Source organism: Phascolarctos cinereus, unplaced genomic scaffold (assembly GCF_003287225.1).
Source record: "Phascolarctos cinereus isolate Bilbo 61053 unplaced genomic scaffold, phaCin_HiC Scaffold_4;HRSCAF=312, whole genome shotgun sequence".
Taxonomy (NCBI): domain Eukaryota; kingdom Metazoa; phylum Chordata; class Mammalia; order Diprotodontia; family Phascolarctidae; genus Phascolarctos; species Phascolarctos cinereus.
In genome coordinates, this window is record NW_027555847.1 from 54,808,964 (window position 1) to 54,833,911 (window position 24,948).

Consider the following 24,948-nt stretch of genomic DNA (forward strand, 5'->3'; position numbering starts at 1 on the left):
TGAACTTGGCTGCACGGTGTTAACCAGTCCAAATTCTGATCTGGTTGAATATACACTTTGGTTTGAGTACGTGGAGTTTTAAGGGGTCACACAAAGTTTCAGGGCAAGATGAGGAGAGACCAGTGTTGGACAGTTGGAGGAAGAAGGGAAAGACCAGTAGATTGGTTTTGAGTCTGGCATTCACACATTGCTAGGAGCAGCCCAACAGGAGTGCAGGTGCCTGAGAAGAGGCAAGGGTATTGGATGGTACCACTGGAGGTAGTAGTCTGTGCCCCAGGCAGCCGAGATGAAACGGAATGGGAAGTACTGTCAGTTTTATGGACTATGTCCTTCTGTTGCTAAACTGGGAACCTTGTAGAGGATGGGGGATTAAGTGGGAGGAAGTCTTCCAGGAGACTTCTGGATGAAGGACATTTATTTGCCATGAGGGATGAGAATACTCCTGCTAAATGCCATTTCATGGCTTCAACCTACTTGGCTATCTTATTCTGATTCAATGTCCTTTTTTTTTTTTTTCATTTTTTCTTTCTCATGTGGTCCAACAGGGCTGTACCGGTAGGTGCAAACAAACCCGAGACTAATTTGTAAGAAGCCTTCCATGGAGTGAGCTTGGTTTGTCTAAACTCAAAGCTGAGGTTCTGGGCCTCGGGCTACAAATGGAGATACACACTGTACTCTCTGGTGTGGTACTCATACAGAATGTCCCCAACCCTGTCCTTTATCTTTTCTCTTTCGCTGAAGAGGAGAATCAAAGAAAATTCTGGGTGTAGCTGAGATTCAAAAGCCAGGAGTTCAAAGAGAAAGGAGAACCCTTTTCCAGGGCCCTGCAATCAATAATGCAAGTTTTTTTTTTCCTTTTTCCCTCAGAAATACAGACCTCAGAAAGTGACATGATGTGTTAAAAAGAGCAATGACACCCAAGTTTGTCACCTACCCCTTGGGGATTAACAGAATCATAAACCATGCAAAGATGACTGGTAGCATCAGAGACCGAGACCAGCTTCTAACAGCTATCAAAACAGAGTTGATGAGTTACAGGATATGACACCATGATGTCATATGCTTTATACCTCTCCAAGGAATCAGGCTTGCTCTGTGCTTGATTTAAAAAAAACCCAAAACCTGGTCATAGATAGGAAACTGACAAAAAGGGCTGCCTTTAAAAAACCATTTCACTAGAACTGAATCAAGTCAGTGTCTACTGTAAGTCATTCAGAAGAAGTACATTAGAATAAATGCTCACTCCTAATTTGGTTCTTAATGGCGGGGGATGTGTGATTCTGTATTACCTCATCTCAATACTTTCTTGTCACTTTCATCATAGATGAGAGTGGGGAACTCAAAGGGGAAAGTCCATTTGATCACCAACTGTTAATATTTCCCAGGTGTGGACTGGCACGTGCTTGGCCTGAACTCAGCACCCAACCTGTACCGTTTAAGTGCTTTAGATAACACACAGGTTAAATCGATTACATCTCTAGCTGATTGGGAAGAGGAGGTAGAGTCTTCCTCCTCGGCCTGCTTATCCAGAACCAAGGCTGCATTTCTGAAAAATAAATGAAAGAAAACTGTTCAGATTCACAAGTTAAACACAAAACTCACACACATTTATTCATCATAACTCCAGGACGTGTCAAATGTAGGCATTCTGGACTGATAGGTTCCTCCCATCGAAGAAAGCTTTTTTTTTTTCTTCAGCCAATTCACTAGGGAGCTTTCAAGACCAAGCTTGCTCTCTGCTCTGTAATGTATGCAATTATCTGCCCTCCCCCAAAGCAGGATTACTTAGAGGCAACCGCCTACATCCCGTTCTGACGGCGACCAATCACATATCAAACGAAGCCATCCGAGAAAAGCAGAGGAGTTTCCAAAGCCTAACGACAACCTCACTGGTGACTAGTCCCACCTGAACTGCCTTCCTAAAGTAAGTGCCAGGCTCCGCCTTCATACACTACAATACTGAGACAGACTTCTCTCGTTGCTGGTTGGAGGGAGCCATCAGAAGACAAAAATACATGCCATACATACATCTGTCAAAAATACATGCCACATGCCAAGGAGAGAAGAGAAAACGCACCTTCCTCCCTTGTTGGCAGAGGTGGGGAACTATGGATGTGGGGCACTGCATATGCTGTCAGACCACTCTACCGATTCTTCAGGCAAGGCTCGAACTGGCTCAAAGTCACTGAACACCTTTGGAAGCTGAAGTCCCAGCAGCCGGACAGGACTGTTACACTTGAATGACGTTCTGATTAGTTTTGCTGAAAATGCTTCGTTCCCCAGCCCCCTTTATATATTTGTTATTTGATTGAGGAAGGGTATATTCAGAAATTAAATTAGTGTAAAAACAAATGTCAGTAAGAAAAGAAAATTGAAAAAAAATGTCTCATCAGGGTCAGGAAGGGTTCTCCATTTGGTGGGTTATAGGAATAATTCATGATTTTAAAAAACTGTGCCTTTTCCCCTATTCCATTCCACATGGGCTCCCTTGCTGATCTAAATCCTGCACCTTAAAAAAAAAGAAATCTGATAGCTATAAGGTGGCATTATTAATAAAATATCTTCCCCCTTGGGAGATGTGATTTTTACAAAAAAAATGATAAAAGGGCTCTTTATGGTATGACATAAATTAGAGTGTGTTCAACTGCCACTGTTAGAAATAATGTCTCAGGAAGGACAATCTACTGCACACCCTGTCACTGCTCTCAGAAAATCCCCTCTAAAGTCCTTGAAGGAAGTAGCACCTCCCCAATCACCCTCCAGTGCCACAGGGCATGTTCAGCATAACACACCCGGTGATTCAGACAGCCAAGCTCGGACCTCAGGCTTTAAAACCTTCAAGTCAGTTTCACCCCTTCTGTGTTCCGTGGCGTCTGTGGCTTTCATTAAAAAAAAAGAAAAAGGGCAGACCCCCCAGCTTAATGAATTTATTGTCCTGCCCCTCCTCCGCCTTACTTTCACGGCAGTGAAGGAACAATGAGCGCTTTTGTGCCACTCTGGTTAATTGCAAGCCCCACAGCAGGAGTTCTAAAGTGGGCAGATTCGGCCGGCCAGCTGGGAGGGTTTTGATAGCAGCACCCAGTCACCTGCAAGTAGAGGTCTTAGGGGAGGATTTGAAAATAAATGCAAAACAACCAACCCCTTTTGAAGAACCCTTATTTGCATGCTAACTGCTACTTGGAAAAGCTTTTAACAGTTGGAAATATAGTCGGGGCGGGCTGGGAAAGTGAAAATTACAAAGAGCATATTATGAAGCCCGGAAGACTATAGGGAAGTTGCTTTACTACTCTGGGCCTCAGTTTCCTCAGCTGTAAAGGGGGAGCATTGGACTTGAAGGTCCCTCTAATTTGTCTTCATGCATAGGGGAAGTCCTGGGAAGGAAACTGCATTCTCTGATGAAGGATCACCACCTGTCCTATATTCTTAGAGAGTCGTCTTAGAGCACTGAGTTACCTGACCACAATCCTTGACTTCTGTGCTGCATTTGGTACTGCTGACGGCTCTCTCTTCCTGGATACTTTCTTCTCCCTAGGTTTAGGTGTCAGTGCTCTCTCTTGATTCTCTTCTTACCTATCTGATTGTTTTTTCGCACCTCAATTGTGTCCCTATCTCTGGTTTGCTACGTTAGAGACCCCAAGGAATTCATCCTTGGGTGCATGTGGGCTTCTTCCTGGAGTCTTTCTGACCCTTCAGGGATCTCTCCCTGGAAAGAATCTGGAACTCCTTGACTTCTTTTTCTCCAGGCTGGAAGCCAGAAGGCCAGGATCTCTCTTTTCTCTCAAACTCTTGCCCGCTTAAACCCGTATTCAGGTACAGAACATTCAGTAATCAATCTCTACCAACTGGAAGAGTCATGCTTTGAGTCAAGAGTTATACAGAAAACTTAAAGATAATAATAATAATGATATGTGTGCTTGGAACATAGTAGGTGCTATGTAAATGTTACCTATTATTATTGAATAATATTTAATCAACAAGAGTGGGGACTCATAGCTATTAATTAATGAGATGTGGCAATCTTAATAAATAATGAAGAAACATCAAACTATACCCCTTGATTACTTTAGAATCCAGAATTAAGATGAATGAGGAAAGTTGGGCTAACAATAGGTAGAGGTGATCACCAAACTAGGATATGTATGGGATGTTGTTGTTTAGACTTGTCCAGACCTTTCTGACACTGTGGACCTCTGTCCATGGGTTCCCCCCTCCCTCTCCGATTTTTGGTGAGGCAATCAGGGTTAAGTGACTTGCCCAGGGTCACACAGTTAGTAAATGTCCAGTGTCTGAGGTCGAATTTGAATTCAGGTCCCCCTGACTCCAGGGCCAGGGTCTATCCACTGCGCCACCTAGCTGCATCTATGGGGTTTTCTTGGCAAAGATACTGGAGTGGTTTGCCATTTCCCTCTCCAGTGGCTCATCAATTCACAGGTAAACAGAGGTTAAGTGACTTGCTCGAGGTCACACAGGTAGGAAGTTTCTGAGGCTGGATTTGAACTCCACTCTGTATCTATCCACTTTGCTACTGCCATGCTTATATATATGTAACACTCCCACTTCATACAATTGGATTGGGTCCCAGAGGTCAGCTCCTACCTTTGATTCCCTGGACACCTGTGGGTATTCACTTCCAAAAATATAAATCACAAGCCTTCAATGGACATGCTTCACTTTAAGAATTAACTTGTAGACACAGCTCAAAGTAAAGGCATTTACTGAGATGAGATAGAGCAGTGGCTACAAAATATTTTCCCCATAAACAGTGTACATTCTCCTACAAATACATACAGTATTAATGGGAAGAGTAGGCACACACGATAGAATTCTAGTTAGGCACATATGGGGACAGATGTGACAAAGCACGTTGTTCTCCTGCCAGGCTAGACTAGCTCCTCACAGAGCACAGCATTTTAATTAAACGCTTCCATCCTGCTGCTCTAGCTTTTAGATTTGTTCCTTCCCACGGAGGAGGTCAGAAGAGCAAAGGTTGAGCCTTTCCTTTTCGTGCCTCTTCTTGGTACAGGGCTGTTCTGCCCAATGGGAAACCTCCCCCTAACCTATGGTGACTCTCTTGCACATTTCCCAAGGCATTATCTCTGCAGACTAAGCCATAAAAAGGCAATGCCCATTTGCCCAAAGAGCTTTGGGGTACAAAGTGCCTCAGTTTTTAAAACATTAAAGCTCTCTGGTTGGTTTATGCAGTTTGAGTGTCTGGGAAAAAGTACTGAAGCAGTCTGTGCCCAAAGGGCAAGGTCATTGTCTCTCTCCTGCTTTCCTCAGATGTTTTCCTGGTCTTTTCATATGCAAACAAACTATTCAAAGCCTCTCATCCTTTATGGGGTACAAGTAAGTATACTCAAAGTTTTACATCCTTTACAAGGTGCAAAATGATCCACTCTTATGAAAGGAGCTCACCTTTTATAAGGTGTAAATGATGTCTGAATGGGAATCACTCTTATATCTCACCATCTCTGTTACTTGCCCCTTTATCTAAGAAACTTATAAGTCTGGAAAGGGGACACCCTCCCATATGTACACATTGTCTCTTCTATGGAATGTAAGCTGAGAGAGAGAAGAAATTGTTTTATATTTTGCCTTTATAAGCCTACCTCGATCCCTGACACTTAGTAGGTGCTTAATGCTTATTGATTGATTTCTGACTCCAAGGTTCAAATTAAACAACTCTCTGGGACAAGGCTTGGTAAGCTAAGTAGAGCAGAAAAATTCTATCCATTAGGGTTATGGTCTCTTTTAAATAAATATTACATTTGAACTAGCAAAAAAGTCTAATTGAGACAGGGTCAATCATAGCTTGTTTTTAGCATTCTTGCATTTCTCTACTTTGTCATCTGGAGTCCCTTTCCACTTTCTTCCCTTTGCCCCTACAGCTGCCCCTTTCTTTAGGGAAGTAGCTCATAGGCTCATTCGTAAGGAGGTATCAAGGACTAATATGCTATCCCTCCCAAAATAATTTTTTAAAAAATTTTGTTAATTTATTCTGATTTATCAACCATCACTTCCATATGCTTTGGAGTTTAAAATTTTTCTCCTCCTTCCTCCCCACCACCCTCCCCAAGACAGCCCACAATCTGATATAGGCTATACATTTGCATTTCTATTAAACATATTTTCACATTAGTGATGTTGTAAGTAAAAATTAAAACCAATAGGAGGAACCATCAGAAAGAGGAAACAAAACTCAACAGAAGAGAAAAAAATAACAATTCAACTTCCATAGTTCTTTCTTTGGATGTGGATGGCATTTTCCATCATAAGGCCTCTGGAGATGTCTGAGATCCTTGTATTGCTGAGAAGGGCTCAGTTTATATTAGTCATCGCACAACGTGGCTGTTATTGTTTACAACGTTCTCTTGGTTCTGCTCATTTCACTCAGCGTCAGACCATACAAGTCTTTCCAGGTTTTTCTGAAGTCAGCCTGTTCATCATTTCTTATAGCACAATAGTATTCCATTACATTCATATACCACAACTTGCTCAGCCATTCCCCAATTGATGGGCATCCTCTCAATTTCCAATTCTTAGGCATCTGTATCTTAAAAGTTGGGAAGGTAACCCAAGGAAATGAACATACTGATAGGATTTCAGGTATTATTGGTGCCTGAATAGGACAGAAATTTGGGGGAAGGAGATTTGCAGATGTCTCCAAATCATATTGGGTACAAGGCTGGCCTGTGTGAGAACTCCTGGACCCAAACTTCAGAGAAAGGAGGTCTGAAATTTCTTCCATCAGAGACAAATTTTTTGTTAATTCACTGGAAAGAAGATTTAAAGCAAATTGAATAGAAGTGCCCCCCCCAGGAGAGAGAATACAGTGACCTTATTTATACTAAGATGAACATGACATCTTAGATCCTGTCTTGAGAGTGGGGATGAGGGAAAGACTGTTAAAGCATGGGACAGCTGGACACAAAAGAGCAGATAAAAGGTGCAGAAAAAGGACTCTCAGCATCGAGGAAACCCTGGTCAACCTCACCATTTTGCACAAGGCCAGACAGGCAGAGTCAAAGACCTGGGTTCAATTCCCATTTCTTACATTTGGTATGACTTTAGGCACATAGTCTAACGTGTTTGAGCCGCAGTTTTCTCACATGTAAAATGAGGTCAATTCCAGCCCTAAATCCCATGATTCTGTGAGACTATGAATCCTGTTATCTCGTTACCAGGATTGGGGTCCAGCAGCTATGCTACAGGGCACAAGATCAAGTAATGAACTTGAAGCAATGTACTTATAAAGACCCAACAATGTGAGCCTCTAGGGCTTGAAGGGGTCAGAAAAACCATAGCATTATTTTGGCCACTGCTTGGGGAAAATCTTAGAAAATTGGAGTCATTCAATGGCGGAACTTGCAGAGATCTCGTCCTCCTTACCTCCCCAGACCTGGTTTCCTCCTCCCCCTGTTTTCTCCCTGCCCTGCTGAAGGTCTTCCTTCTTTCAGAAGAGCTGATGCTTCATAAAATCATAGCTATATTTAGAGCTCAAAGGGACCTCTGAGGTCCAATTCCCTTATTTTATAGATGAGGAAACTCAGACCCACAGAGGTTAAGTCAGGGGTGGGGAACTGCTGCCTCAAGGCCACATGTGGTCCTCTAGGTCCTCAAGTGTGGCCCTTTGAATCCAAACTTCACATATATGTATACATACACACACATACACACCTATATATGTATATGTAAAATCTATTATATAATATATAAATGTATACATGTACACATATAGACATAGATATATTAGTGGACATATGTAGTGTACACTTACATACACATGTATATTTACAAATATATATGATGGTGTATATATTGGTAAGAGCATAGCTATAGATAGATGTATAGATATCTTTAAAATTTTTATGTTACTGTTATGTATCGTCAACAGTCAGTAACCATTTATTAAGCTCTTACTATGTGCCAGACATTGTATTAAGCACTAGGAATGCAAATACAAGCAGAAACAAAAACAATTCCTGCCCTCAAGGAGCTTACATTCTAAAGGGGGAAGCCCACACATAAAAGGTTATAAATATTTCCCCTTTATTCTCCTGTTCAAAGAGTCATTTCTTGTAACAAAGATTTAAAATAAAGAGAAAAAGCAGTTCAGGGAAGCTCTCAAACACACTAGATATTTCTGGTAATATACCTCTCTATAGAAGAGAGGGAAGTACAGTTGCTTATCTCTTTATTGGGGTCAAACTTGTTCATTATAATTATAGTGTTAGTTTCTTTTTTTTTTTTCTTTATTATCTCTCCACTTACATCTGTATTCTCTGGTTGTTCCCCATGCCTAGAACACTCTCTTTCCTCCTCTTTAACTGCTGAGCTCCCTGGCTTCCTTTATGTCCCAACTAAAATCCTACCTTCTCCAACCTGCCTTAATTAAAGTGCTTTCCCTCTCTTAATCATTCCCTACTTATCCATATACAGCTTATATTGTATGTGTGTGTGTGTACACACACACACACACACACACACACACACACACATATACACACATACTTAAATACATATATAAATATACATGTATGTATGTATATTTGTTTGGATGTTGTCTCCTCCATTAGACTGTAAGCTCCTTGAGGGTAGGGAATGTCTTTTACCTCTTTTTGTATCCCAATGCTTGACATAGTTCCTGGCACATGTAGGCCCTTAATAAATGTTTATTGATTGATTGACTCTCATCATGTATATTGTTTTCCTGGTTCTACTTACTTTGCATCAGGTCATGTAGGTCTTCCCAAACTTCCCTGAATTCTTCATCTCCAGTGTTTTCTTATTGTAGAGTGATATTCCATTACATTCACGTACCACAATTTATTTAGCCACCCTACCCCCACCCCCAATTAATGGGCATCTACTTTGCTCCCAGTTCTTTGCTATCACAAAAAGCCCTGTCCTGAATATTTTTGTTTATGTGAGACTTTTTTCCCCCATCCATGAGACATTTGCCTTGCAGTAGGATCTTTGGGTAAAAAGATATAGACAGTTTGTTGTTGTTGTTCAGTTGCTTCAGTTGTGTCTCTGCATGCCCCCATTTGGGGTTTTCTTGGCAAAGATACTGGAGTGGTTTGCCATTTCCTTCTACAGTTCATTTTACAGATGAGGAAACTGAGGCAAACAGGGCAAAGTGACATGCCCAGGGTCACACAGCTAGTAAGTGTCTGAGCCCAGATTTGAACTCATGAAGATGAATCTTCCTGATTCCAAGCCCAGTGTTCTATTCATTGCATCACCTAGCTGCCCCAATAGACACTTTTAAAAAAGCAAGTTGCTTTCCAGAGTGGCTGAGCAATTTTCATCTCCACTAACAATGGAGAGGCATTTCTGCCTTATGGCAGTTCTTCTGTCCTTGACTGTTTCTATCTTTTGTCATCTTAATCACAAACTATGATAAACATGTGTGAGGTGTGCGAGTGTGAGGTGAAGTCTCACAGTTGTTCTACAAATCCAGCTATCTTTCTATCACACAACATTGCCTTCCTGTTCATCTTCTTCATCCTCCCAACATTTTCCTGGATGGTCGAGGCAAAGCAGCATTGGGAATGAGAAGACTTCCATGGTCCTGGGCTGAAGTCAGGAGGCTGAGACTCTGACACGTACAATCTGGGTGACTCTGGGAAAATCACTTACTGGTTCTGAAGCTACATCTGCTATCTAGTGAGATGGGAGTCATATCTGCACTCTTTACCTTACCTCACAGGGCTGTTGTGAGAAAAAATCATTTATGTCCTAAAACTCTGCAGAAATGTGATTTATTCTTTCTACGGAATTTGCTTTTACCATTATCATTATTACTCTTTTGAGTCAAGCATTTATTAGGTTTCTACTATGTCTTAGATACTGTGCTAAATACTAGGGGGAAACACAGGTGAATAGGGAGGGAGGAAATAAGCATTTATATAGCACCTATGTGTCAGGTACTGTGCTGTGCTTTTTACAAAAATTATCTCATTTTGAGCCTCACAAGCAACCCTGCAAGGTAGGTACTATTATTATCCCCATTTCACAGTTGAGGAAACTGAGGCAAACTGAGGCTAAGTGACTTGCCCAGGTGTGACACAGATAGTGAGGCTGGATTTGAACTCGGGTTTTCCTGACTCTGGGCTCAGCATTTTATCTACTGTGAAAGTCTGTATTCCCAATGAGTTTATGATCTCATGGAGTATATAACCCAATCACTATTAAGAGAAAGACAACATTTTAAGTCCTTAAGAGTGTACAGTATTAGAGAATGTAGAACATGGACAAGTAATTGGTTAGCATTATAATTGTGAATTTGTTAAGCAGCGCCATAACTAGGGCAGGGTGGGTAGGACTTTGCCCTAGAGTGCTGATATCTAGTGGGGTGTGATTTTTCTTCAAGGCTGTCTGACAACTACTCTCCCTATGCCCCTACCTTGTGGTCTTGTGCCCATAGTCCTGTCACTTTGATAATCTTTTTCTGGGGTTTGCTTCCCACCTCCCACTGCCAAGCCTCCCAGCTTCCCCAAGGGCATGGGCTGGTCCTTCTGGGAGATGGGTTGCCCCCCTCTCTGCTTGATTGTACCATAGTACAACTGTCCTCTGTACTACTTCCTCACTATTTTTACCCCACCTGAAAATAATTCCTGGTGTCATGATTCCCCTATTAGATAGTAAGCTCCCTGTTGGTAGGGACCTCATTTTGTGTGTTAACCTAGCACAGTGCTCTACATTGGAAAGCATCTAAGAAATGTCTAAGCTCATGTGATTGGATACAGGAGAGAGAAAAAAAGTCCTCTGATATTATTTCCTGAAGTCTGCGTTAGTTATGCAAACTAACTCCTATCCCAAGGTCCCAAAGAAATCCTTCTGTAGACAGGAAACAGTCCTTGATTAAAAACCTGAGCACACTTCCAGTCCTCGAAACGCACTCTTTTAAGTTCCATTAGACTCCCAATGCTGTGATGTACATCCCTGTCAGACCTCTGGGGATGAGGTAAGAGTCTTGCTCTCCAGGAGGCTGCTTAAATATTCCAGTTAGTCTTTGCCTTTAGCAAGGGCAAGTTTCCTTGTAATTCAGGCCATAATTCTCCTCAAGTTCAGGCCAGCCCAATAAAGTGATGGACAAAGCAGCCACGAAGTCCCTTCTGTCCCACCCCAAATCTCTCTCCCAGTGGCCTGTCATACACTCTCCTCCTACCTAGTCTGAAATCTCTACCATTAGTCAGTCACTCCTTTTGTAAAAGTTTGGCGATGATACAATGCAGCACAGGGGAGAGAGGACTAAGGTCAGAGTAGAGGATTTCTGCGTCTCATATAGACTGGCTACGTGACCTTGGGCAGATGAGGAGACAGGTCCAGAGAGATGAAGAGATTTACTTCTCCAATGTCACAACAGTAGTTAGTAGCAGAGGTGAGATTTGAACTCAGTGCTTGATCCAAATCCAGCACTTTCCATCATGCCATGCTATTGTTCAGTTGTTTTTCTTCATGACCCCATTTGAGGTTTTTCTTGGCAAAGACATTGGATGATTTGCCATTTTCCTTTTCCAGACCATTTTATAGATGAGGAAACTGAGGCAAACAGGGTGAAGTGACTTACCCACAGTCATTCAGCTAGTGTCTAAGGCTGGATTTGAACTCACAAAGAAGCTTCCTGACTCCAGGCCAGGCACTCTGTGCACTATGGCACCACCTAGCTGCCCATGCTAAGACCATGCAAAGATGCCCTCCACGATCCTTCCCTAGTCTGAAATTGTTCTCTGATTCTCCTTCCCTCCTTGATCCAACAATTTCTCCAAATCAGAGCCCTTCTTCTTCACTGTCAGAGGGACTGCTTTGAGATGCTTGAACTTGGCAAGTGTAGACACCTCTCCCTGCCTGAACCTGCTTGCTCTCTTCCCACACCAAACAGCCACCGGGCTGAAGAAGGATGAGCTCTTTTTTCAGTTAGCTCCAGTTTTAGGGAGCAAGGGTCTAATTTGGCACAATTTCTTGAGTCCTGATTTTGTAGTTTCATGCATTACTTACTGATCCTCTTCCTCCCCTTGCCCAAAAATCTCCAAATAGAGCAATTAGCCTGTGTGTGTGTGTGTGTGTGTGTGTAAGGTGATGGGGCAGGCATTTCTAGGAGGCAGGCAATGAAAGCAAACTACTGTGGTAAGGTATAGCTTTAATCTGAACAAGAACTGAACATGTAGGGTGTGGTGAGTCACAGCTCATTCACTATTGGATTCTTACCAAAAGCAAGATAATTTGTGCAAAGCCCCATGGCCCCAGGGATGAGGTTGGGCACTTAGAAAGGCAGAGAGATAAAATGGATTTGCAGAAGCCAGAACCTAGGCAAAACAAGTCTTTTCAGACAAACCACTGGACATTGTTGGGGAGGGGTAGGAAGGAGTGTGGCCCTTAAGCTGCAGTTGGTGGACAGGAGCACGGGGTTGTAATTCTACTTTGCCACTTTGTGGCTGAGTGATCTTGAGTAAGACACTTCCACTCTTTGGGTCCTCAGTTTTCTTCTCTGTAGAATTTGACTAGAAAACCCTTAAGGTCTTTTCTGTGAGTTTTTTCTACTAAAATGATTTACTCTGGTCTTAAAATATCTGTAAAATATCAATGAATGATGTGCATCATTGCCATCATTAAAATATGTAACATTTATCCAGGATGTAAGGTTGCTTCCAACCCAAAGATAGAATTTACAAACTAAGATGGAAATGTTGGTTCCTGTTGGTTCAGATTCAAGTGATCCAGTTCCATGCTAGTTCACTTAAGTGTGGTGCCACCAGCAGGAGCCATTGATTGGCCTATGTTCAAACACACAGATACTATGGTATACAGCACAGACCTTAAGTCAACTGGGAATTCACATCTTCCGAGACGGCAACTCTTTCAAGGCTGGCCTTTTGCCCAGTTGGGGAAAGTTCAAGAAGGAAGATCACTGATACTTCTAAGAATAACCAGGGTCATTCATTCTAGCCATAGGCATCTCGAAAGGTATCAACTAAAGTCAGAATGTTGCTGTTGTATCATTTTTTCATTTTTAAGTTGTGTCCAACTCTTTGTGACCTCCCTCCCTTCCCCCCCCCACACATTGGGGTTTTCTTGGCAAAGATGCTGTCTGGATTGCCATTTTCTTCTCCAGTTTATTTTACAGATGAGGAACTGAGGCAAATGGGGTTAAGTGACTTCCCCAGGGTCACACAGCTAGTAAGTGTCTGAGGTTGGAGTTGAACTCATGAAGATGAGTCTTCTTGCTTCAGGCCCAGTGCTCTAACCACTTGGCTGCCCCAAAGTTGGCATACATTTTGACAGTTCAAAATGGTCTTTTCAAAACTTCCCTAAGTGGCTGAAATTATGCATGCATCCAAGGATTTCAGGGCTAAAAAAAAATCAAAAATTTTGCCTAGTTCAATTCACCCCTCCTCCTCCACATATTACAGATAAGGAAACTGAGGCACTGAGAGATTGAAACTTGCCCAAGAACACATAATTAACTAGCATTTCTAGCACATTTTCCTCCTGTTTATTATTCCTAGAGCTTTTGTGGTATTAACTGTCTCTCTGTATGAAGACAAGTAATATGAGAATCTAGGGAATTCTTGATAAAGGCCAAGACCTATCTTTACAGAGCTGGTATGTAAAAATGCAAAATGAAAAAAGGCCAAGAAGATAAACAAAGATTTCCAGGCAAAACCTACAAATGAACAGACTTGTCAGACAGCAGTATGCACTTCCATGAATGGCACAACAGAGTTCCCTTCCAGCAAGGTTGCCATTAATTTAGTATTTTCTTGCACTGGTCAGGCTCAAATAGAAGGGGGTGGGGTGGGGATCCCTACCTAAGGATCCCTGTAGGCTGCGTGCTTTCTTTTAAAATGTACTATTATCCATGTTTTATTGTACTTTTATTCATTTTGTTAAATATTTCCCAATTACCTTTTAATTTGATTTGGGCACACTCAGGACTGTTGTGGTGTGGACTACATGTGGCCAGGGTGTTTGACCCCTCTGTTACAGTTACAAAGGCTACTCTATAATCTACAAAAGACTTTACATAATTTCATTCAAACTCCCTAACAAAGCGGATCGGGCGGTTGTACTGGCCCAGTTTTGGTAGATGGGAAAACTCAGGTTTGGAGAAGGGAATGAGTTACCCAAAGTCACAGTGAGTAAGTTGCAGCCCTGGAGCTTCAATCCAGATCTTTGCCTAGTGATATTTCAACTGCACATGCATGACTAGGAACAAGTTCAGGGGGCCAGAGTTTACATGATTCCACAGGGAAGCCATGGCTCATCACCTTTGATTAAAATCTACAGTAAAACTTCAGCTGCAAATGAAGTATGCAGACTTCAATCAATCTTTCGGGGCTTCCTCATACCCCCAATTTAACAGGAAGGATGAAAAGTAACGTAGAAGCTCTATAGAAACCAAGAATAAAACTTCTCAATGATAAGAGGCTTTCAGGGTTTACACTTTCCCCACAATTTCTTAGCGTAGAGAGGTAATGGAACTTAACCTGTCACAGGTCATAGGCAGCAGAGTCAGTATTCAAATTCCAAGTCCAATGCTTTTTCTTTTTAAAAAGATACATTTTGTTTTAATTCATTACTTCCCGACACTGCACCCCTCCCCAAACTTTGTTTTCTGGTGTACTACGTTGGAATAAAGAGCAAACTTTCTGCTCTCGAGGGCTGTTCTTTGTTAAGTTCAGAGGCTGTTTAAGTTGGTTTGCTTTGGTGGTTATTTTTAATCACTGATCTGGTCACTTTCCTGCTCCAATAGTAATCAATTACAGGCAACACCTAAAATGTCTTGGGAGCCATTGAGCATAAAAACCAAGCACCCACATACAGTAGGCACTTAATAAATGCTTGCTGTGTTGCATCATATTTGGAAAGCGTGTCATGTAATGAACAAAGCAAGGACCTGAGAATCAAGATCCCTGGGTCAAAACTTTAACGACTACAGCCATATGGCCTTGGAAAATTAACTTCTGGGCCCGATTCTCCCTGCTGAGGAAATCAAGGTGGTAGCAGCCTAAATGGGATTTAAAATGCTGTGTTCTAACTATTGAGTTTCCACTGGAGTGCTTTCCCAAAGCCTCACCATTGGATGCTAACTCTGGGCTCCTGAAAGCTGTGCTTCAGGGGTCCAAGTTCTGTGAGGTCCTACAAGCTGGTGTGGCTTGGAGGAGGGGTCAGAGGATGATTCCATGCCTGGCTCATGAGGACCAAACTCGTTTCAGAGAAGCCTATCACAAAGTTGGCCACCAAGTGACAAATATTTTTGGCCATGGAAATAGTGAAATCATTTGCTGATGAATGGAGGGAGATTGCAATCTGGATCTGTGAAGTACCTGCTTTAGTGAAATCCGTCCTTTCAAGTAAGGAAAAATCTATTAAGTACCTACTTCTAAGCACTGTGCTGGGAAATAGAAGGAAAATGAGAGGATGGATTGGTCAAACGGGACCAGGTGAAGGAGGACTTTGGCAAAGTCCAAACTCATCAGGGTGACTTCAAAGAGGAGCTCTTATCCAGCTTGGGAAGATACTCATGAAGCCACTGATTTAAGACTGGGCTGGAGAAGAGGGGGAGCAGGGAGGTGAAGCTGAAGGACTGGAGGAGAGATTCTAAGAGCTTTGACCCTGGTATCAGCAGCAGGGATGGAGAACATAGGGCAAAGCCAATGGACAATTCAGAGGAAGAAAAGGACAGACCTGGTAATAGGCTGGCTTTAGGGGCACAGTCAGCCTAGGTTTATAGCTTGATACTATACGTCTCACAACTTGTATACAAGAAAAGAAGGCACGGCTCACCAGGAGGATAAAACAAAATGGCACTTGACCATTACAGTTATGGGCCCCAGAGACTGCAGCACATGAGGTTATGACTACTATGCATTTTAAAGAATACATCAAAGAAAAATAAAAGCCTTAACCCAGTAAAAATTCAATTAAACACTTTAGAACCCTGATTGGGAAAAATAAGTGTGTGGAGGCAAGAGAGTAAGAAGAGGAGATTGAGAAAACAAGTACAGAGGGAAAGCTTCCTAAAGCCATCATTCAGGGGCTGAACATTGCACACACATGTGAGCAACCTCACACACTTCTGACACTAATGTGCCTAGAAAACATGTCAGTCTAAGTTCTAATGAGCACTGAATCCATATAGCTGAACATCTATCTGAACAGAAGAATTCTCTTCTCAGAAAACTACTCCAAACTGCTTTTATGTAATCCTTTCCTACTTGTCTCAAGAGTTCCAAAGAAATTAAATAGTGAGTAAAAATAATCAATGCTGTTCTGACAAAAAGATCAGACACTTTATCTATCTATACACAGCATTTACAAAAGCAAATAACATTAGGATGTCTTCTTTGTCCATCCGGTCCACATTTTTAGCACTTTCATTGAACTATAAATCAACGATTTCTTCACACCTGAAAGAGAAAGGGAAAAATAGGATTATTTAGTGGTAATTCAGTAATAATTCTTATCATGGAATACTTGAGAAACACTCTGCAAAGATAAACAGTCACGGACGGTGACAATGGAAATGAACCCTCAGTCCTGCACTGAGTGAGGATGTGGGCATGTAGACTGATCAAGCAACAAACTTTCACCAAAGCTGACCGTGGCGTCATGCCTGCTGGATGCCACGGGAGCTCCTGAAGCTGAGGGCTGTCTTCCTATCTCACCCCTGGCTCTCCCTGGGGGCCTGGCACGTCTTCTTGGTATCTGATAACAGACTTCTCTACAGCGAGACACAAACTGATCTAACATGAAGCCTGAAATCTGTTTGTCTAGAGATCCATCATGATGAGTCAGTGGAGCAGTGGAAAGAACGCTGCCTCTAGAAACACCTTGATGGCCTCTAGTGGTGAAGTGAAGGGGTGGCACCAGAGGGCTGCTGAAGTTTCTTCTAGCTCTACATCTACGATAAGTATTTCTGACAAGTTACAATGAACGAGTTTGTGCTTGGTCTGTTTTCTGGAAAATGTCAACTTTCTAACTGCTGCCCCAAGGGAGCCCTGTGGAAAACGGAAGCTCCAGGAGGGCAGGGGCTCTTAGCTGGCACTTGTATTTTCAGCACCTGCCGACCACAACGTCTGCTAGAGTGGGTGCTTCACAACTGCTTGTTGATAGACTGGAAGACCCAGACCTATGCTAGAAGACCCTACAGAAGGGATCATCGTAGGAAGTAACTGGTAAGAAAAGGCAGGACCCCAGGACAACTGCCCGTCTAATCTCCAAGAACCATCTGGCACCAGCACAGACTATTCTAGAAATGTAGAGCTGGAAGACTGCCATTCCCCACCTCCACCATCTTTAATTTTCTCCCTGGAGCAAGCACTCTCAGCAAACCTCACCCACTCGAGCACCCAGAGGCTGGAACTTGTTACAGAAGAAGATTTTACATTCCCATCTGAACCCATCAAGCTTCTAAACCCAATTCAGGTCCTTGGTTCTTTCACATGGCAAGCTCAATACGGCAGCCCCAGGAAACTGAGCCACAGCTACAAGATGCAATGGCTATTCTAGAAGCCCTGGCCACTGCCGACTTGGAACTCAGGCGCATTAAACAAGGTGAAAATACAACTTTATGTGGACTTACGTGATCTGAGGCAGACTGAAGTGAGGAGAACAATTTATACAACAACAACAATATTGTAAAGACAAGCACTTTTGAAAGACTTTGGAATTCTAATCAGCACAATGACTAATGACAGCTCCAAAGGATCAATGATGAAGTATGATGGTCACCTCCTGACAGAGAGGTGATGCACTTAGAGGGCAGAATGAAGCATATTTTTTTTTGAGGGGGGTTATGACCAATGTGGGATTTGTTTGCTTGATTATATATATATATATATATATATATATATATATATATATATATATATATATATATATATACACACACACACACACACACACACACATATACACATACACACACACACACACATATATAAAAATTTAACAAGCATTTTTTCATAAATTTTACTTTTTCTCAGTTACATGTAAAAACAACTTTAGACATTCATTTTTAAAAATTTTGAGTTCCCTCCCTTCCTCTCCTTAAGAAGGTAAAGCAATTTGGTATAGATTACAGATACGCAGTCATGCAAAACTATTTACATGTTAGCAATGTTGCAAAAGACAACACAGACCAAAACAAAAATCCAAAACCCAAGAGAAAGAAAGTAAAAAGTTCGCTTAGATAGCATTCAGACTGCATCAGTTCTTTCTCAGGAGGTGGACAGCATTTTTCACCAGGAGTCCATCAGAACTGTCTTGGATCATTGCGCTGCTGAGAACAGCTAACTCATTCACAGTTGATTAGTGTACAACATTGCTGTTACTGTATACGATGCTCTCATTTTGCTCACTTCACTTTGCATCAGTTCAGATACTGTGTGTATTTGATACAAGGGTTTTCTTTTTCTTTTTTTCTTTTCCTATGGTATGAAGGGATAAGGAGAGAAAAACAGACTTTTCTTCATTGAAAAAGGGTAAATTAAAAACCCCTCATATGTAGGCTTCTCTGACGAGCTAGCTAGTTCTTTGCTTTCGGTGGAAAGACACACACAGAACCACACTCCCTAAAAATAGGCATCTTCTTTTAATGACAATCCTACAGACAGTACTTCATTTTGAATCCCAGAATCAATCGGTCAAACAAATCAGTGCCGAGAATTCATGAAGCACTCGGTAGGCAGTAACTGGGTGCCAAATGTACAAGCGTCACACCAAGGTGGTGCTTGCCCCTAAGGAGCTTCTATTTCATAGGAAGTGTTCTCTAAAGCACATAAGCCAGCAGGAAGTATGGGAAAGAACAATGGCTGGGCAGGCAGGAGATCCAGGTTCTGATTCCAACTTTATCACCAATTACCTATATGACTCTGAACAGGTCACATACTCTTTAGGCCTTCACTTCCTCATCTGTAAAAGGGGGATTGGCCTAGATACTCTATCTAAAACTCATGTAGATGGAGGCTACCTATGTTACTGATATGGATACAGATTCTGTTCTCTTGGCCTCTATCACCCTGATTTAACAATCCTTTGTCATTAGTTCTTTATGACTAACCTAGACTCTTACAGTCTTACCTTGCCTAGAACACTAATTTACTTCTGCTACTATTACTACTACTTCTTTGTCAGTCAGGAGTTAGAGATCTGGGTTCAAATCCCAGGTTAGGATCTGCATTCTAAAGCCAGGTGTTCCTCTGGCCAGGTGCTCCGCACTCCATCCCACCCCACTGCCTCTCAGTAATAGCAGACACACATACAGCACTTTAAAATGTGCATGTACCCTTGTACACACCACCTCATCTGAGCCTCACAGAGTACTAAAGGTACTGCTTTATGCATTTGGTGATGAAGAAAACTGAGGTGACCTGGGTGGGGTCCCCAGCTGGTGTCCTAGGCCGGCCAGCACCCCACTCTCCTGACTCCAAGTCCAGTCACTAGCTACCATTCCTCTCTTAGCTCTTAATGTCCATTTGTTTCTGTGGACAATTGAGCACAATTTTACTCTTCCTGACACTCCCACACCCAAATCCGTTGCTAAATGTCTTCACCTTAGCTCCAGAATATCTCTTGCTTTGGCCTGGGCTTTTCTACTTTCTTTCCATGGCCTGGTCCACTGCATCAGGTTCTCATCACCTCTTGCATGTCTCCCTTTTCCAGTCCAGCCTTTTCACTGCTATGAAAAAAGTCTTCCTAATGCCGATAATTCAGATCCTATCTCTCACTGTTTAAAAGTTTTCACTGACTCTCCATTGTTAACAAGTAAAACCCAAATTTCTTAGTCTGACATTCAAGGCTCCCAACTTACCTTGCAGTACTATTCTTTACTCATTTGAAAATCCTGTGAAACTAGACCGTGTACTGTTCTCCAAAGTTATTCCAAGCTCTCTCCTATTTCTCTGTGTCTGCACACACTGGCCACCACATCTAAAAGACATGTGCCCTTCTTTCTCCACTTCAGAGAGCTGATTTCTTTTCTTACTTAGGTATCACTCCCTCCAGGAAACCTTCCACTTACTCCTAACCAGAACTAATCTTTCCCTTCTGTCTTCCTTCTTCTAAGGATTTTATAATATTGTAACTTATACCATCACTGTGTCCATGTTTCTTCCCCTATACCAGCCTGTAAGCTCTTGGAGGTAAGGAACTGTGCTATTTTCCCATTTTTGTCTCTTTAGTGCCTGGCACCCAGCAGCAGCATGTAGAATCAACTAGCAGCCAGCACTGTTAAAACTCCAACTCTGCTAACGAAACACACACAGAGCTCACTTCCTGTGGGTTCATCAACTAGGAACACCTGGTAGTTCACAAAGATCAAGACAAAATCCCTCAGGTTAATAATGAAGTCAGAAATGAAAGAAACAGATTGAAAGAATACATTTGCTCATAACTTTAAACACCAGATGTTTCTTCTAATTAAGTTTCTAACCAAACTAGCTGTATCTACCAAGAAAATCTTTTCTAAGGAACAAGTCAAAACAAAAAAAACTTATCTAAATGGAAATTACACAAAACTCCCAAAGGATTGGGCCCAAAGACAAGCATATCTCTGCACAGCCTTTACTGGTAACACGGGCTTGTTTTGGGCTGTTTTCACAGGTACTGCTCAAAGTAAACATGAGGAATGGGTCCAGTCCGAGGTGACCAGCAGCATTTCAGCCCGTCCACTCGCCTGTTGCCCTCTCGCACAGGTTGTGGTTAATGAGTGAGCCACTCTGTTGCCTTCAAAGCAGAGCCAGTAAACAGCAACTTGGGCATGCCAGAAACCTGTTCAGTACAAGCCGTAACACGCCTTAAACTGGGCAGTTTTTTCTAGGCTAAAAAAGCATCTAGGGACCTGCCCCCAAAGCTCCCCAGAGGAACAGATCACCCACATTCTGAAGCTCATATTTTCATCGAGAATGGGCTGGGAGAGGACATAGGGTCTACCTTCCTATGTGCAGGTGGCAAAGCACAGATGAATGCAGGTGGACCCCATGGCCACGAGCTAGTGGTGAGAAAGAGAAAAGATCCTTACACTGAGAGGGAGGACCCAAGCCTGCTGCCCACCTCACCTATTTCAAAGATGCTGGAGGGATCAGAATCCTTTAATGAGACCTGAATGGTCATCGCCAAATATTGCAACACTTGCCATAAGACATTTTAGAAATCTCTACAGCAGGGGCTCTGAACCTGGGATCCGTGACTTTGTTTTTTAAAAAAATTGATAACTGTGATAATTGGTTTCTTCTCTAATTCTATGTATCACTTAAAAGTATGATTCTGAAGAGGGGTCCCTAGGCTTTCTCAGACCGCCCAAGGGGTCCACAACACATAAAAAGTTACTGAGTTCTTCTCTCTAGGCATAACTCTAAATCCTACACAAAATATTTTAAAACATTTAAAATTTTTTTAAAAAAATCACTCAATTTAATTGTGAAACCACACTGGCAATGTGAAGAAACCCCTGGCACATGACACTGCCATTACTAGAGCTGAAATTCTGACTCACGACCAAACTGACAGGCAGCTCTCTTAGTGGCCAGACAGCGAGCACTCACGGTGAACTGAATGACTGCTGAGGTCCTTTCTTGCTCTAAAAGACCATGTGCTTGTGGTTTCTCCCATCTTCCACTATTCTTCCCCATCTCTTTTGGGATGAATTGCATCACTTCTCAGGTGGATGGAAATACAAACTGAATTTCGTTAGTTATTTCACTTGCTTATATCCTCCGTAAGGAGAGAGAAGGGTAATTAAGGGGAGCCTGAATGTGGGGAGGAAACAAAACTTCTTCAGCTCCTTATTAGTGCTGTGATCTTGGGCAAGTCCCTTCACCTCTTCCAGTTGGGGAGAAAAATGAAAGGAAGATGATTTTATCGATAAAGATCTGTAATAAGAGGGATAAATTAAGGTCCCTCCTAGCTCTAAAACCCAAGATGCCCAAGACTACAAATCTAGGAAGTACAAACAAGGAGAAAGGGGTGAAAATTTCCACAAAAGAAAGGGAAATAAAGTAACAGGTGTTACATGGTATCCTAACCCATCTACCAAGGGAAAAGATCAACTACAAGATGATAGCTGGATGGATAACTTGAGAGAGTTTGTACTTTGTTGGGGGAAAGCTGGAAGAAGAGAGTTCCCAGCCAAAGAATTTGCTGGGTGAGTCAGAAGGAGCAAGAGAGGAGAGGAACTGGGGGGAGGGCACAGACAAACCACCAGTTCAGTCACTGGTACAGTCAAGCCTTTTGGCCTCTGGGAAGGTGCTTACCAATACCATCTGGATGTGTAAAAAGGGGAATTTTTAAGGGTCTAGAAGAATGGGTAAACTTTTTAAATAGTGTGTCTAGTCAGTGCTTGTCCAAGATCCATCAGAAAATCTGAGTTAGCAGAAAGACACTACTATTCACCTAAAATAACTACAGGATAAGATAAAGACAATAAATGTGTGGAAACCATATTTAGATAACTTTTCTTATTTCCTGTAACTCCATTACAAGTTAGTTCAGTGAAAATGTCCCACCACTTAAAACGTGGCCTTGACACGTGCTAACAATGTAACTTCTCCACTGAGAGGGTAAGGTCAGCGCTCCATGATTCCAGAGCCCACCTGGGCCCTCTCAGTACGGGTCTGCCATCAGGACAGGAGGAGGCTGGGTTTCTGGCAGGTGCACGTTGGCTGCTGCCCTCTGCTGGCAAAGAGAGCCCTGCGATGATGGCACAGTGGAGACCAGTCCAAGGGCAGCACCAAAGACAGGAGTCAGCTCGAACTAGGTATGAAACATAATGTGGATGAGATGGCTATAACTGCAGACATCAGAGCTCCAGATGGTTCAGGACAGACTAATTTCAAAAAAAGAATGCTTAGTGAGGCTTCACAAATGATTTAGCCTTTGTCAAACCACGTGGCCTAAATTGTTTCAGAAAATATAGTCAACCAATTATAAAACATCACTTTAAAAGCAGCTTCTCATCTTACGCCAGATAACATCACCCTAAATGCTGCAGATAATGTAAAGACCATGGGACAAGAGAGGAGGAGTCCTGGATTTGAATGCTGCTGGGTCACAGTCTTCAGCACAGGCCAATGGTGGCACAAGCCTGGTCGAGGTGCCACCTGCTTCTATTTCTATTCAACAAGTAGCTTAGGCAAGGGAGGAGAGAGCAAGAGTAGAGTCAGATTCCTCATGTGAGATGAAGGTAAAAACCCAGTGCTTTGGGGTGCAGGCTGAAGGGAGACAGGGAGTGTCAGGGGAGGCTCCGGGGAGGAGGCAACACTGGGGTTGGGCAGGAACTGAACGAGGAGAGCAGCAGAGGGATGAGGTTCTGTACACGAGAGACGAGAAGAGAAAGCACAGGGGAGTCGGGCAGTAGGTAAGAGGCCACTCTGGTAACATTTTCTATCATCATGGACCCCTCTGACAGTCAGATGAGTCTATAGACCCTTCAGAATGTTTTTAAATGCATAAAAGATAGGATTACAAAGGAGACAATTTATATTGGAATACAGTTACCAAAACAGAAAAAACAAACAGAAAACAAGTTGATGGAGCCCAGGTTGATAACTCCTGGGCAGAGTATAATAGGCACCTGTGGCAGCAAATAAAGGGAAACAAAGCAGAGAAAGTCTGTGGTGCCAGATTCTGGAAGGCCTTCAAGGACTGGCAAAGGAGTTAAAAGGGAACTATGGAAGATTTCTGATGTAAGCGAATCTATGCATATGGAAGTGGCGGCAGAAGAGATGGAGCAGATGGGGAGACAGGAAAACCTAGAAGACTCACAACTCAACTGCACTCCTGGAGGAAAGGGGGCAGTCTTAGCATCTGTGAAAAGAGATTCAATAAGAAGGAGTTTTAGAATAAGAAGGAGTTTTAGAATGAACATTTTAGAATAATGTTTCCAAACTTTTTTGGTCACTCACCCCATCAGTAAAAAATGTTTGACCATGCACCTCTCTATAGCTATATTTACTTATTTTCTAAATTATATACATGTAATTCTGTATTAGTAATCTGAATTATGCACATTGCAATTTATGTACATTATACAACTTAGATAAAAATAGAAATTAAATTAAAAATAAAAATAGAGATCAAAAAGGAGAAAATGCAAATGAAGTAATATTTTATCCTAATGTCAACAGGGAGATATTAGAAATGAACCGACATGGCCACATCTAGGCTTTAGGAATATTAACTTGGCAGCTGTACAGAGCAGAGATGTCAAACTCATAGCCTGCAATATGGCCCACAACACTCCCAAGTGTGGCCCAAATAAGACTGAAATGTCACTGGGAAATACTGAACAAAGTAAATAAAATACAATGAAACACAGGTCATGTAAAAACCAAGTCACCACGTGGCCTGCGGGGATCCTTGCTTCTGCTGCTGTCTGTCCTTTGTTCTCAAAGAGGACCAGGACATCAGGGAGGCGATGCCGTGACATACAAGTGAGTACATGTGAGGCAGGGCTGTGCAAAGTCTCCAGCCTCATGTTCTCCTCTGGAGCCATCTGGGTTCAGTGGGCAGATATGGATCAGGATGACTGGAGATGGCCCAGACTACTGGAGATGCAGAAGAAGACCATGGCCTTTTCAAGCTAAGGTCTCTAACAGGTCTCGGTTTGACTGAGGCAGTGCCCATTCAGTGATTAAAACTTAGTAAGAAAAAATCCTTGTATGGTGGGTTTGATACCACTGTGTGCAGAGGATGGACAGAAGAAACCAGCAGACCTGAAACAGCTGAGGCAAGAGGTGAAAAGGGATGGAATGAGGGCAGTGGCTGTGTGAGTAGAGGGAAGGCATCAGATGCCAGGGAAGCTGTAGAGAAACAAGATGTGGCCACATGAGAGTGAAGAGTCAAGGAGGACAGTGAGCTGGAAACCTGAGGAACTGGAGGGACAAGGGTCTTCTCAATGAAAATGGGAAAGTATGAAAGAGGGGTGGGTTTTGGGGGAAAAGA

At 42.5% G+C, this 24,948-nt stretch overlaps 1 protein-coding gene across 4 annotated transcripts in view; it reads right to left on the reverse strand.

The window, feature by feature from the left end:
- Positions 1 to 16,276: 16,276 nt before the first annotated feature.
- Positions 16,277 to 24,948, reverse strand: part of TAMM41 (TAM41 mitochondrial translocator assembly and maintenance homolog) — a 36,001-nt gene continuing 27,329 nt past the window's right edge. For all 4 annotated transcript variants that reach the window (XM_020981069.2, XM_078152207.1, XM_078152208.1 and 1 more), the window contains one exon: positions 16,277 to 16,415. In XM_020981069.2, the coding sequence (XP_020836728.1) occupies positions 16,339 to 16,415 (77 nt within the window). In that variant the 3' untranslated portion in view covers positions 16,277 to 16,338. The remainder of the gene's footprint in view (positions 16,416 to 24,948) is intronic.